Below are 14,710 nucleotides of genomic sequence, written 5' to 3' on the forward strand. Positions count from 1 at the left end.
TGCTGAGCCCTCGTTCGAACTGTCTCTCACTCACACACATGCCATCATCGGAGCTTCCATAGTTGGTCACGCCATGACGATTCCCCCATAGTGAAACATCTCCCTCTGTCATCAAAGAACCAGGGATTACGTTAAGTAAACCAAAGTTTCCATCCACAGCAGCAAGATTATTTTGCCCTCTCATAGGAGATCTGTAAGCTACCATCTAGCCAGGAGGACGGTTTTAATTACAACGCAGCTCCAGCCCCCAGAGCATCATGCTAACTTTAGAAACACCCGCTGTTTACGCACTTATACACACAGAGTGGGAAGGCTGTAGGCAAAACCTGCATGCGGCTACATACAGCAAATCACAGCGTGCTTCCAGTGGCACCCTGAAGCAACACAACGTGAGAGAAAGAAGAATATTGGTAGGGGAGACATTAAGTCACACAGAGGGGAATAATAAACCGCTCCAACACACAGTTTACTGACAATTTCTAACCCTCAGGCTATCTTTTAGGGCAAACTTATGCTTGGAACAAGTATACAGAGGCAGCAGAGAATGTCATGAGCAGCAGCACTGCATGATACAGTTCGCTTGAATGAAGTTGGTTTGTGCAAGGAACATGAAAAGAAAACCATACAAATATTTTGTTTTTATATATTTTTCATATTGTTCAAAGGAACGTATCGATACTCTGAACAGTTTAGCTTTAAATTTAAATACATATACATTTTTTTGTTAATTATCTTGATGATTGGGCTCATAGGCAGAATTGAGGAGCATGCCCTCATGGAAATTAGTATCTCTTTTGATTTATGAAATTTCGATGTGGAGACATTATGCTTAAATCCAGTTATAGTTCGCCCCCAGATAAAGGAGTACTTGCATATTGAAAAAAATAATTAGTTTTGTGCGTATTTTTTTTTTTTCAAAACTAGGTTTTTGGGTCACAAGTCAAGTTAACTTAAATCACAGCTGATCTGAAGTCTTTTACATGAAAGTGATGGACAGTGCTAAAATGATATGATAGACAGAGAATAAAAATACAAGAAAAATACACATGCAAACAAAATACACAAAAATTCATGCTCCCACCAGTATGCAGGACAATAAATAAAATAAAGCTAAAAGGCATTGGCTCAACATGTGTTTCAAGTTATAATCAATTATTAAGATGAAGAGAGCACCATACATTTTGTGCAGCTCCTGACAAACTTTGGGTGTAAAGTTGTTGAGCATTGTAATAGGAGCTCATGCAGTCAGAGTAAGCAGTGCTTTGTAGACAGTAGTATTTTAAATGAATCTTTAAATGAACTGGAAACTACTTAAATGATGCAGTAACTGAGGTAACAGTGTTTTAATAGTTCACAGCAACACTCTTGTTAATAGCAGCATTCTGGATTAGCTCAAGGCAAGATAAAGAAATGTTGATTATATGGTTCCCAGATGTTCCATCAACCTTTTAAGTGCCATACCTGCAGTGCAGCCTCTGCTTCCTGGAGAGCTGGACGGGCCGCTTCAAGTTTCTCCTCAGCTATGGCCTTGTCAGCTGAGATGCTGTCTACAATAGCCTGGGCCTTGTCCTTCACTTTCTGCACCTCCACCTTTACTCGCTCTGCTGCCTGGGCTTTTACTGTTACCTCCTTCAAAACCTGTATATACAAGAAAAAAACAAAGCTAGGAGTCAATACAATTTCAATTTGTATCACTCATTTTATATCAACAAATCAAGAATCAATTACACTTAATTGGTGACAAATGTAGCCATCTACTCATTCATTCATTTTTTCCGAGGCACATTAATACGAAGACAAACACTCTGCTGCCTGAAACCTACCATATCAGCCTTGTCATTGGCAACCTGTAGCTCCTTTTCTTTCACCTCCAGCTCTTTGCTGAGTGCTGCTACAGACTCCGATGCCTCCTTCAGCTTCTTGAGACCAGTGTTCATCCTAAAAAGAAATAGTGAACAAAATCAGGTCAGCCACATGAAATTCCAGCATATATATTGAACCTTGCTATCCTACACCTGGGATCCTGTTTGTTGCAAATACCCACAAACTTTCAAGATGAACTACATGACATTCTGACAGAATTGTTGATCCACTGGGCACCAAGTGGAGGGATTGCTTGTACATTCTTTAACAGGAAAACAGCTTTTATCCTTGGTTTAGTTTGTAGCAAGTGTCTGCCCAACATTCAAAATGTCATGACATCCCTTCAACATCTGCCAATAGATCTTTAAAGGCTGAGTCTTAATGCTGTACTCTCAAAAAAAATGACTACTGACTGATGGTTCTGGACTGGCCCCTTTGATGACAGCCATGCTTCATAAGGATACATCCATAACTGTCAGTGGCATTAGCAAGTAGATAATTATTGACTGATTGAAAGATTAAGTTCAATCTGTGACACTATTCTTTGAAAATCTACCTGCGAGAACAGCTATTAATTTTCAGGAAATGCACTTATCATGCCTAATTTTGATGTCCACTTATGATTGGCCACTCATCGTGACTAAGAGGAAGACTAGACTACAGATTTAAGATTTAAAAACTTTATCAATCCATTATGATTTTGTCTTAGACAAACCAAGCCTCACTCATTTCAAGAGGCGTTGACAATATACAGCGGTTGAGGTATTGTTTTTTTAGGTGGAATGAAAGCCATCTTGTAATCTTGTGTTACAGTATATGTTAACATTGTAAATACAAGGATAACAAATATCCAACTTAATCCTGTAAATCTGATTACCTGTTTGCCAGGGTCTGGACTTCAGTCTTCTTCTCCTTATAGATGGTCTTGTAGCCCTGAATGAAGGACAGGTAGGACTTAGGTGTGACATGGGTGGAACGTCGGTATCTAGAATTAAATTAGATTAAAAAAGGTTAATTTCACGTCATCTTAAAAAGCAGGAGAATTTGAACATTTGAACAATGTTTTATAGTTGAATCCACATTTAGTAGAATCTTTATTCCATAAAATTAAGGCTGACCACAAACGGCAACGTCCCAAGTTTATTTCCAGCTGCTGCATGTCATTCCCCATCCCTCTCCCCCCTAATTTCATGTCTTCTTTCTACTATCAGCTCTTAAATAAAATCATAAGGTGCGCTAAAAAAAAAAAAAAATGTAAATATTTATAAATTGCTGCCTTTGTCGCAACGGAGATGCAGTTTCACAAAATGCTGTACCTCTGGAAGTAGTCCACACACTTCTCTGCCACGCCATCCTGGAAAGAGCCCATGCACTGGACTACCTCACTTTTAACCTGGGGTGAGCAGTCAATATCATAGACTGACAGGAAGTGCTCCGAAACTAAAAGAGAGGATAAAGGACAAATAGATGGAGGAGGAAGAATGAGAGAGAGCAGAATTAAACGGAGTGGGGAGAGGATAACGGTTACTGAAACCATATTGGCATTTTTTTACTGTTTAATACCTTGACATGCTATAAAAAATTCTTATTGATTGTTTTCCATTCTGGAATGACATGTGTTTATGCATGGGACATTATGGATTAATGGTTACATGCATGACTGCGTCATCTGTTTCATTCTTCTGACTGAATGGAAATTCAGAAAACAGAAGGAAAACTTCAGGGGATAACTAGAAAATATGCTGGAAGAGATTGTTTTTCAGGACAAATTTACCTTAACAGATTTGAAATATTAGTAAGAATTCATACTTGTGATATTTGCATGTGTACAAAAAAATTAATTACTATCTATATATGTTTCGGTTGAAGGCATTTTACATTCTGAAGCAACACCTATAAGATTATTGAAAGAGATTAAAAATATACAAATTATGGATGAGGAAATAACAGCAGTAAATCCCAGCAGCATTACTAAAGTTGTCCAACAGAGCCAATTTGAATGTTCTGAATTTTAGTAGAGAGCAAATGGGACACACTGTGAATGAGCTAACTACTTAAGTGTTAGCACATGGATATATTACTAATGGGAAACAGATTCTACCATTAGATAAGCAGACCACATTGATATACATTTTTAAAAAATAGGTAAAATGTACCTGCAACAAGAGCATCTTTTGGCCACCGGCTGAACCAGTCCATGGTGCAACCAGATATCAATGCAGGAAACTTTAACGCCCGGTTGCGAAACTTTTCCCCAACGGGAGAGAAGCACAGAACAACATGGAGATGATGTCTGACACGTGACATGAAGTACTTATACAGGTTTTCATTGGTCGGCGGTCGCCTCGGAAACTCCCGCTTCATAACAGGGATGAGATCACTGAGGATCTCGTCAATCTCATCACGAGCGAATAAATTGGACACCTGAGGATAGAAACAAACACACACACCGTTAGTGTCAAATGACATAATCTATCCATCTATATTATCTCCGCTAAGAGATTATGAGATTGGTCTAGTGTGTGTGAGTGCATGCCTACGCATTTGTGCATCTCTTTGTCTGTCCAAGGCTAATCTTGCATACTACTGCACCATTTTTGCAATATTATAGGTGATTGATGGCTGCAACTTCAAAGACCTCTTGTGGTTTTAGTGACTCAAACTGTCCTACTGCCTGTTTGATACTTTAATTGATTGACTGTTGACTCCTAACTCACTACTCTTTATTGGCCCATGTTCATTAGGGGCCGCAAGTGAGATACAGTTGGGGAAAGCAGTTATCAATTATTAAATATTATTTTGGTAGGTGTGTCAGCTAACGGAACCTTTATTGTTTTGGATAGTGTTTGGCTATCTGTTAATGGAAGTACACACAGTACTGATTGCATCACCGCCACTCAGACGCTGCACTGTGGCCAGAGTCAGTTATTCCCTGCCTTTTTATTGGGCATCAACCTCACATGTATGCGTGTATTGTCAAAAGAAAAGACTTGAAGCCTAAATAAATACTTCAAGTTTCATTTGTGGTCATGTTTGTAAGTAGTTTGTGAGACAGAGCTAAGATGCGTGCCTGCACAGAGCCAGTACAGACATCTGCATAGATTAAAAGAAGTGTGCATTTGTTGTGTTAGACATGGGAGTGAAAAACACATCTGTTACACTTGCAGTCTAGACTGGGATTTAGCCAATTGTGGGTTATATTTATTCAATACAACATTACAGCAGTGGTTGTTTCCAGACACACATGGTGGAATTCTGCACTCTACTGACTGAAGCTTACTTGTTATGTGTATTCAGGTTAGTCCTACAAATACTGGCAAATACAGTCCTACAAATGCATTGTAATCCTTTAACAATTTTAGGACATCACCTTTCTCTAATATAGGCTTTGCTTAGTTTGATTGTGGTCGTGGTTAGTTATTAAACTCAACCACAAAATACGGGGTTAAGCCGACACACAATTTCAGATGTATCCTCTCAGCTCTCTAATCTATCAAAGGTACTGCATGTTTAGGATGGCAAATGAGTATTTAATCCGATCTGGGAGTTCCCATGCAAACCTTTTTAGACAGATTTTCAAATATTAATCCATACTTGAGGCCCATGGAGACAATTAATGACAAACAGAAATTCAAGGAAGCATATCTGAAAAAAGGCCTTCCAAAATATAAATGGTAATAGGACAAAGTAGGCATCTGTAATTTAGCAATATTTAGGCATTGATTGCTTATGAATTCAAAGGCAAAGGTTTACAGTAAAGCAATGAATCTAATTTATATTAATTTAAAGTACCTTAAGAAAGTTAGATTGTAACTGGCATTTGGAAGTTGATTTTAATTTACTTTTTGTCATTTTTTAAATATTTTCTTTGTTATTCCTTTCATCCTCCCCATTCTGCGTTAGCTCGGTGTTGAGGAATGAAAAAAAAATCTTCATTATGTAATAACAAGGCCACTTTGTCCGGGTTTGACGTAGGGGATAGTAGCATTGCATCCCACATTGCTTTTTGCACCTTTTCATTAAATCCCAAGTCACCAAGAGAGAGCAAGTAACAGAGGAGTGAGAGCAGGAGTCTTGGCGGGGCATGCGGTATTGTGGTTAGTGGCACGATGTCCCTAACCATCTGCTGGGTTACTCTCACATAACAACAACAGCCTCAAACTAACAGCTCGCTCTTCCTTTTCATTTCTCATCTCTGTCACCGTCTCGCGCGCACAGTCATCCCAACACTTCTGCAACACAAACTTTGCTCACAGACACAAACACGACACACAAACCACTCAGCTTCACACAGACACAAACTTTGGGCCCCGCTTCTATTTACCTGGCTGGTAAAGCAGCTGCTGCTTAAATTGTTATTTAGGTAGGGAGGTAGAGGAAGTGCAGGAGAGGAGCAGGGGAAGGAGGTGCAACAGAGGGCAGATAGGGATGCTACTGTCATGAGTCAGAGAGAGCAACAGAAAACAAAGGGGGATTGGAAAAGACAACAAGCTGATGGAAAATGAGGAGGATAGAAGTAGAAAAAACAAGGAAAGGTGTTAATGAGAAGTAAACAAAAGGCGGAAGGAGGGGAAATTGGGCAAAGATTAGGAGGTGAAGGAAAAATAAGAGGGGTAAAATCATAAATGAATTAAAATGTTGAAAGAATTTTCAGTTTCAGGGCCATGTTGTATGTGAAAAATACTTAACATAAATGAAAGGACAGAGAGAAAAAAAAGTTCTATACACTTGGTTATGCTTAGTAGATGTTGAAAATGTGTCTATTTTGCACATCATATCACATGTATAAGATCCTCACAAAAATCCACTATTTACATATGTCTCTCCGTTAATGAGCTGGCCACTCATCTCAACATGTGATGAATATGTTGCACATCATTGCAGTTTAGGTGATGGGACCCGTACACAACAAAAATGGGAAGATGATGGTGATGTGTAAATCAACCAATGAGTGCACAACATAGGGCTGGTTTGGGAAAAGGTTTTCCTTTTTAGAAAATAGTTTTTTTCCCCAGCAGTATGCTCCCTCCTGATCTTATCTAATTAACATTTGTTGTAATAATTGTGAATGTTTCCTTGTTAGTGGTAGTTTATTTTTGAATTTAACAAACATCACTTCAATAGTGAATAGACCAGTCTTTAATTTGGAAAATGTAAGAAAATGCACAAGATGGGCAAGAGAAAAGTTTATCTGAAGAGGAGGTGTAAAGGAAATATTGATGATTGTGAAGGAGCATGAATAAAGAGGAAAAAAAGGAAGGGAGATTAAGGGGGAGAGGAAATGGAGGAGACAAAAAGGAAAAAAATGACGTATAGGATAAGAGAGTATGAGTTGAGGAAGATGAAAGGGAAGAGAGGGCAACAAGGGAAAATGATGGAGACAGAGCAGGAAGAAAACCAGAGGGGAAAACACAATTAGAGGAAGAGGAAAAGGATGAGTAGGAACAGGAAGGCACAGCACAAAAAAGGGTAGTAGGTGTTGAGGGAGAGATGCAAGAATAAGAGGAAAAGAGGTAGCAAGAGAGGATAGTAAATTAGAGAGCAGAGAAAAGTGCAGTATTTCTTGCGGTTACACACAGTACTGGTTCCAGTACAATGGGAGATTTTAGAACCACAGTAGAGAAATGTTTAATCTTAACCTTGAAGCAGAGCATGTGAGCGGTAGCCAACAGCCCTGATTGCAGCCCAACAGCCCATAAAATGCAAAGCAGATCTTTTTCGCTTTTTGGAGCGAGCGGTTTTGAGTGGAGCAGGGTGAAACCTGAGTTGAGTGCGGATCAATATTGACTGCTCTGGCCTGAAGCGTTTTTGAGCAGAGGGAACCAACAGCCCAGTGATCGAGGAGCAAAAATTCCCACTGCTCCACTCCTCTTACCTCCTCCTATTGCTGCTGTGAGGGAGTAACACAGAGAAAAGGCCATTCTGCAGCTGTAATGCAGATGGATGCAGCACAGAAAAATATCTAACTGCATATGTCCCTTCTGTCAGTTATAGCTTCAATTGATTACATCCAAATCAATGGCAAAATAATAATAATGAAAATGCTTTCAGGCTGACAGGGAAAATGCAATTTTCTCTTTAATTTGACTGAATTGAGATAAATTGCACTGCTCAAAAACCAGATACAGACAACATGGTTTGCTCTTTTCATGGTCTGTGCCGTCGCTGACGTGGTATCACAGTCATGAGAAATAGGTTTCACTCAAGTGTGAATACCAGCTGTCAGTTTCAGCAGCACAACAAAAGTATCGTTGAGGCTTTTGTGCTTAACAAACTAGATGTCAAAGCTGCTACACTGAATCAGATACTTACATTGTCTACACACAGTAGGCTTTGGTCATAATAAAGTGTTTGTGTTAATTAACAAAACTGCTGTAAAAACATGTGTGCCAGCACAACAATACAGCACCAAAGAGAGCAGATTTTTACTCAGAAGGCAGAATCTCATAAGCTGCTTTAAAATTTCTTGTTAAATGTTCATATTACTTAAACGTTTATATTACTTTTAACAAGCATGCATGTGTTGTTGTGTTTTTTTTCCTATGTGCGTGCTCCTGACCTCTCCAGATGACAGGACATTGTTCATGTACTCGAGGAAGGACTCGTCTTTGATTTCGTTGTCAGTAAAGAGGAAGCTGATGCCTTTGCCATGTTGGCCAGCTGTTCTGTACAAACTCTTCAGGTCATCCATCAGGTTGGCTGTGTTGTATGAGCTGGGAGAGAACAGAATGCATTAAATAGATATCCACTCAGAGAGGAAGAATATGCAAGTGGGTGAAAGAATATTAGAGAGAATTGATTGCATAAAGACAAGGGTGATAACCGTATGAAAAGCAACAGAGTAACAGGGTGATGGTATTTCAATGGGATAGTTGTCATGAAGAAAATAAAAAAGTAATGTTCAAGAAAATGAGAGTTGAATTCAGTCTGCATGAAAAATAGAGACATAACTGTACTGGATGTGCAAGTAAAGGCAACGTGTCTGTGTGTAGTAAAAGAGGAAAAGCAGAGACATAAAAAAAAGGGCCTGTATTCTCTAAAGAGGGCTATGAAGTCCAGAGGCTCATTCATATTAATACTCAACAATAAAATCTGTCAGGAAAAGTGCAGATAGGAAATTTGACGGTGACAAATGCACACAGGGACTGAGGGAGGAAAACATTTGACAGGTTAAGAGAGCGAGAGAGATACCAGAGAGAGAAAAAGAACAATGAGACAGACAGTGTAGGTCAGAGCAAGCAGAGAAAAATGACACAGTTAAAGCAAAGCAACATTTTTCTTATCAACTGCACTGAAAAGACAATAATATTGTCTCATAGAGAAGACTCAATTGACAAGGGGCCAGAGCTACAAGATATTACACAATAACTCTCATCTTTCAGAACGTATCCTGTCCCGGCAACTAATTAGTTCTAATTGCAGCTCCTGAATGAAAAATAATGGATTTTTTCAAATGTCACAACTGAGACAGGATATCAAGATAATCAAGTGGGTGATTTTGATTTCATACCTAAGCTATTTACAGTTTATCCTAATTCAAAACAAAAAGACATTGTTCATGCAACATAGCAGGCCCCTAACTCAACAGCATAATTGGAATATAAATGAGTGCCATTGCATGTTACAGGGTACTTGTACTCTATTGAAAATAACTGCATTGCAGGGTAACATGGATAAGCATGCTAGGGTTAGGTCTGCAAAGTTTAGTTTAGTCTGAAAACATCCACTCATGGATTGATTTATTGAGTATTAGATGATGAAGTAAATTGATATCCTTCAAAGGTCATGAGCCATGAACAAATTCATGTGGCAGATGTATTTGTGTGTGTGCACGTGTGTGACTATTGTATGGGAGCATTACCGTGTGAGAGTGATCTGGAATATCTTGTATCCAGCTATGAAGGAGGCCAACCTGGTCAGGCTCTGTTTGCCTGAACCCCCAACACCCACCAACAAGGCATTACCTCCAGGTGTTCGGATTATCCTCGACACCTACACAAACAAAACCAAACATGAACATGAAACTATGATTCATAATAACAGTTGCAAATTGCAAGTGTGAAAACCAGAAAAGAACAAGTGGATCAAGCAAATGTTTAAAAGCTCCACAAATTAAATTGCACTTAACCAAAACTGGTATGATATTTGGGGGCTTTTAGGTTGTCTGAGCACATCTAAGGGCTTTCAAATGCATGGAGCTCGACTATTCATTGAAAAACATTAGCCAGGGGGGCAAGAGACATGCAATGGGATGGCCGTGTCTGAAGGCTGAAAGAGTTTGTTTTGAATTTAGCTGCTTGTGTGAAATTACATTTTGTATGTATTATTAACTCACATTTAAATGATATATACCTACCCTTTCACAGTGATGTTGTCCTATTCTAAACTTGTGATATATATTGTTGCTAATATTACCATTTCTCAACATTAGAAAAAAACACACTAATGGCTAAATTATAAAAATCTTCAGATTACCTTGACCAGATGTATCATAGCATCCTGAAAGAAGACCATGTCCATGCCAGTACCCCTGATGCTCTCATTGTAATGGCAAAGAAACATGTTCAGGCGCTCCTTTAAACTCTCAAACGATTCGATGGGCTCGTACACTTTGGGCAAATCAAAGTCAGATTCTTCTGGCTCTTCCCCTATGAAGACATTAGAATTAAACATTAAAATGATCAAAATACAAATGTATCTTTTTAAAAGAGAAAAACAACGCTGCTAAAATGTTAAAAATGCTGTGTCTTTTTGATCGATGGTACCTGTAGCTTCAGGTGCGTCTCGTAGAAAGTCGACGAAGTATCTGTCCAGTCCATAAGCCACTAAGTTCTTGTGCTCCTCAACAAGCTCCTCCTCTACTAGCTTTGCCAAAGCCTGGTCAAACCACTCAACATCCTCAGGCATGGTGAATCTGTCGGCTATCACACGACTACACTCATGCCTCCACAATGCCAGCAACACCTGGAAATTATGTTTTTGTGTTATTGCTTCTGTTCAAGTTAGTCAAGTTAAAACCTTTTATTGGGAAATGTCTCTCTTCAATCCGTCAGCCAGTACAAGGCGGCAGGACAGCTACTGAGTTAGATAAATCAGCTCCATTGCATACTAAAGGTACAGAGACTATGGCTAATATGACAAATAGAATTGATGGGGAGGAAAGATTATTTTCTTTAATGGAATCATTGAATGAGTTCAATGACTAAGTTAAAAGATGAGCGAATAATGAGTAGTGACACACTGGATCATTTGCTTGCTCTGACTTTCATTAAGCCAGAAATTGATTAGATTTCTGTAGGAATTCTGCACATACAGCAACCTCATTATTATATTAAACGCTGGGTAAGTTACATAAATTTATATCCAACACCCTTGTAGTCTGTTCGAGTGGTTTAGTTTATTCTACTCTAACTCTTCTGAGTTAAGTTTGTTGCATCAGCAGTGCGGTAGAGCATGTTAGCCTAAACCTTTGATAGCCTACAGTATAAGATATATTTCATTGTACTCTATTATTCAGTGAGGCCACAAACCAACAGGGAGTTGGCCAGATCAGCAAGATTTGAGCTTTCAATGCAAGGATTTTCTATGCTTCCCTAACAACAAACACTTCTCTCTCTCTCTCTCTCTCCAATACTGTAAACATGTAGTCATAAATTAGCTCTACCACATAGGTAAGGGTTTGAGCATTCTCTAGAGTCTCTGCACTAATCTAGTCTATTATATGGTACTCTCCAGCACACTACACTACGTTACTTCTCTCTATGCTATGTTTACATGCACAGAAGAAACCAGACTACTGGGAGAAAGTATGTTACAGCACTGCAACACTCCTTTTTGCATTTGGATTGATTGTGCAGTGAAATACTTGTTAATACATATTTATAGTAGTCTTATTGTCAGTTAAACTTTTGAGTGGATTATTTTAGATACTTTAGCAATACTTTTGCTGTCTGCAAGAAATTGGTTTTAACCAGTAGAAACCCAGCCATGTTAACCATCTTTCTTAATTATGTGACATTTTAGAAATGAGGTCAAAAAATAAAATCTCTTACCTGGACAGAGTTGACCACCTCAGCGTTAGTATTGAGCATGCCTTGCCAGATCCTGGACAGATCCCTCAGGTTGAAGATGTAGTGGAACTTTGCAGGAGTTGGAAGCATCTTGACCTTGGTCAACTGCCAGAGACGACGGGTCAGAGACACCAAACGAAGTACAGTGCTTCGAACCTCATCGACAAAACCGCGACGTGCACAGAAGTGACCTTCACCAATCACACCTGTACAATCGGGTCAATGATGGGGTAGTTGAAGGTGGGAAAGTGACCGTAGCATATACATTTTAACAAAAGGACAGTATAGGACACAGTACATTCTCTATTGGTCATGAAAATTTGTACATTTTTCATATTAGTAGTATTCTAGTTCACACTGTAGTATAATCCTTATCAGTTGCTAACACATTTTTTAACATTAGTCAAATGTTGTGATTCGATACATATATCAATAATGATTCCTCCCCGCTCTTTTTACTCACCAAATATCTTGTCAATGGAAGCATTGGAGGGCAGCGTACAGTTAAAGATAGAGAACTGCCTTTTCAGTCTCTGTGGGATGTCATTACGGCCTCCTCCTGGATGGATCATAGCTGCTAGAAACTGAACGTCCACAATATTTGTGAACTCTCCCGGTTTCTCCAGATTGAAGAACCCGTTTTGCTCCATCAGCTGCCTTACAATCTCATTAGTCACCTATGATGAAGGGGAAAAAGCTAGCTTAAATCAAGAGGAGGTTTATTTGTTTTAAGTTTATGTAAGCATTTTTATTTGTTGTTATCATCAGTTTATTTAATTGGATCATTACACTGGCTGATTCGATTTATCTAAAATCGAATCAATCAAAACGACATGAAATTAATTTATCGTTTTCTACAAAACTGTAAATGTACTTTTAATTGAGGTAGATAGTAAAATAATATTTTAGTTTTTCAATTCATTATTGTTAAAATGATCCCTAACCTGGTCTCCCCATTCGTTGATGACAGGCATGTTGATATCATCTATAAAAATTGACATTTTCTTCCCAGCAGGAGGTCCATAAGTGGTCCCCATCCTTTTATCCACGTAGCTCTCCACTGTTCTCTAAAAAAGAAACATAGGGAGCAAAGAAAAATAGAAAATGTATGGTAACGAAAAAGAGAGCAAAAAGCAAAAAGGAAAGTTCTGGTAAATTCCACTCAGAAAGAATCCATAGTAACAGCTCGATCAATATGCGGTTAAACCATGTACAGGAAAAAAGACAGTAGTGCTTCCCTTAGCCTGCACATTATTAATCAATGTTACTTCACAAGGCCATGATAATCCATAACAATTTAACAGCCATCTTCAGATGAAGCTGCAAAGAAGGAGGTAAAACCTAAACTAATTAAAAGGATAAAAAAACGGACAGTTCTGATTTACCTGGAACATGAGTGGTGTGGTGGCAGAAGAGAAATTGAGACTCTTCCCTATGTTGGTCTCAGGATCATACTTTGACATGTAGCCCTTTAAAATAACAGTCTTTGCGGTTCCTTGTTCTCCAATCAGCAGAACAGCCTGGGGAAATTTCAAATGTACATACACGTCAGGATAAGCTTTATGTATGAAAAATATATGCACATATATTGTTAGTTCAATGAAATTTGATATGTCAACATGACTGAATTGCAACCTGAAATGGAAGTTAATTATTCTGTTGAGCTGGAGATTTAAACTGTTGACTGAAACTATATTTGCTGTGTGTTGATCTCCAATTTTGACTCAGCACCAGAATAATGTTGCAGAATGCCAGATGGGGGAGCATTTAGCTCTTAAGCGGAGGATCGACCAAAATACTTTTTTTGTTAAATATTTAAAATATTTGGGGGCGACTGTGGCACAGTGGTAGCGCAGCATCGTCCTCCAATCAGAGGACGGGCGGTTCGATCCCTGGCTCAGGTAAACCATGTCGATGTGTCCTTGGGCAAGACACATAACCCAAAATTGCTACCGAAGGCTGTGCCATTGGTGTGTGAATGGGTATGAATGATTAGTTAGAGTCCTGATGGGCAGGTGGCCCCTTGCATGGTAACCCCTGCCATCAGTGTATGAATGGGTGTGAATGGGTGAATGATGACATTTAGTGTAAAAGCACTTTGAGTGGTTGTAAGACTAGAAAAGCAGTATACAAGTACAAGTCCATTTACCATTTCAATACGGGCTTTTTTCACTGTGCTGCATCAGGCCATGTTATTGATCTGTGTGTGCATGTGTGTCTACACAGCTGTATCCAGGAATACATTAAGCATAACACACCGAATAGAGAAGAGATTAAATGGGAGCAACTCTATCTAAAACCCTTACCATAAGCCCTTACAATTCTCTATGAAGTGGGACATGTACTAAATGTTCTTGTTCCTTTTAAGGTCATGTGTAAAATGAAACACATCAAGTATCAACTTCAAATTACAACAAGTCTTAATGAAAGTAACGTAACATTTTTGACTGACAGTATACAGATACACCAGTACACTTCAGTTTCATTTCAACAAACCTCACCTTGCCCTGCTTAGCGATGGTCTGAATTAGGAAATCTGTTCTAACATTGTCCACATTGGGGACCAAGATGGAGCTGTACTCCGGGGTGAATTCAGACGGATACACGTACTCCTCCACTCTGGTGCTCCAGTGGACCCATTGACCTTGAAAAAGATTAAATGTGCATATATTAAAAAGATTGGCAAGAAATATGACAGTGAAGCTTTCAAGTGCTCTTCAAATATTTCACTGTGCGATTTGATAAACGTACACCTGCTATGACATTTAGTACAACAT

General features: G+C 38.9%; 1 protein-coding gene across 4 annotated transcripts in view; it reads right to left on the reverse strand.

Annotated features, from left to right (window-relative positions):
* dnah5 (dynein, axonemal, heavy chain 5) overlaps nt 1-14,710 on the reverse strand; it is an 85,791-nt gene that overhangs the window by 31,342 nt on the left and 39,739 nt on the right. For all 4 annotated transcript variants that reach the window (XM_054620965.1, XM_054620964.1, XM_054620966.1 and 1 more), the window contains exons 51-64: nt 14,435-14,577; nt 13,319-13,453; nt 12,878-13,000; nt 12,397-12,610; nt 11,916-12,139; nt 10,629-10,827; nt 10,339-10,511; nt 9,725-9,855; nt 8,423-8,576; nt 4,020-4,287; nt 3,180-3,303; nt 2,741-2,848; nt 1,824-1,938; nt 1,462-1,638 (exon numbers count right to left, since the gene is read on the reverse strand). In XM_054620965.1, coding sequence (XP_054476940.1) covers nt 1,462-1,638; nt 1,824-1,938; nt 2,741-2,848; nt 3,180-3,303; nt 4,020-4,287; nt 8,423-8,576; nt 9,725-9,855; nt 10,339-10,511; nt 10,629-10,827; nt 11,916-12,139; nt 12,397-12,610; nt 12,878-13,000; nt 13,319-13,453; nt 14,435-14,577 — 2,288 coding nt within the window. The remainder of the gene's footprint in view (nt 1-1,461; nt 1,639-1,823; nt 1,939-2,740; nt 2,849-3,179; nt 3,304-4,019; nt 4,288-8,422; nt 8,577-9,724; nt 9,856-10,338; nt 10,512-10,628; nt 10,828-11,915; nt 12,140-12,396; nt 12,611-12,877; nt 13,001-13,318; nt 13,454-14,434; nt 14,578-14,710) is intronic.

The sequence above is a fragment of the Anoplopoma fimbria genome, chromosome 20 (genome assembly GCF_027596085.1).
Source record: "Anoplopoma fimbria isolate UVic2021 breed Golden Eagle Sablefish chromosome 20, Afim_UVic_2022, whole genome shotgun sequence".
Lineage (NCBI taxonomy): Eukaryota > Metazoa > Chordata > Actinopteri > Perciformes > Anoplopomatidae > Anoplopoma > Anoplopoma fimbria.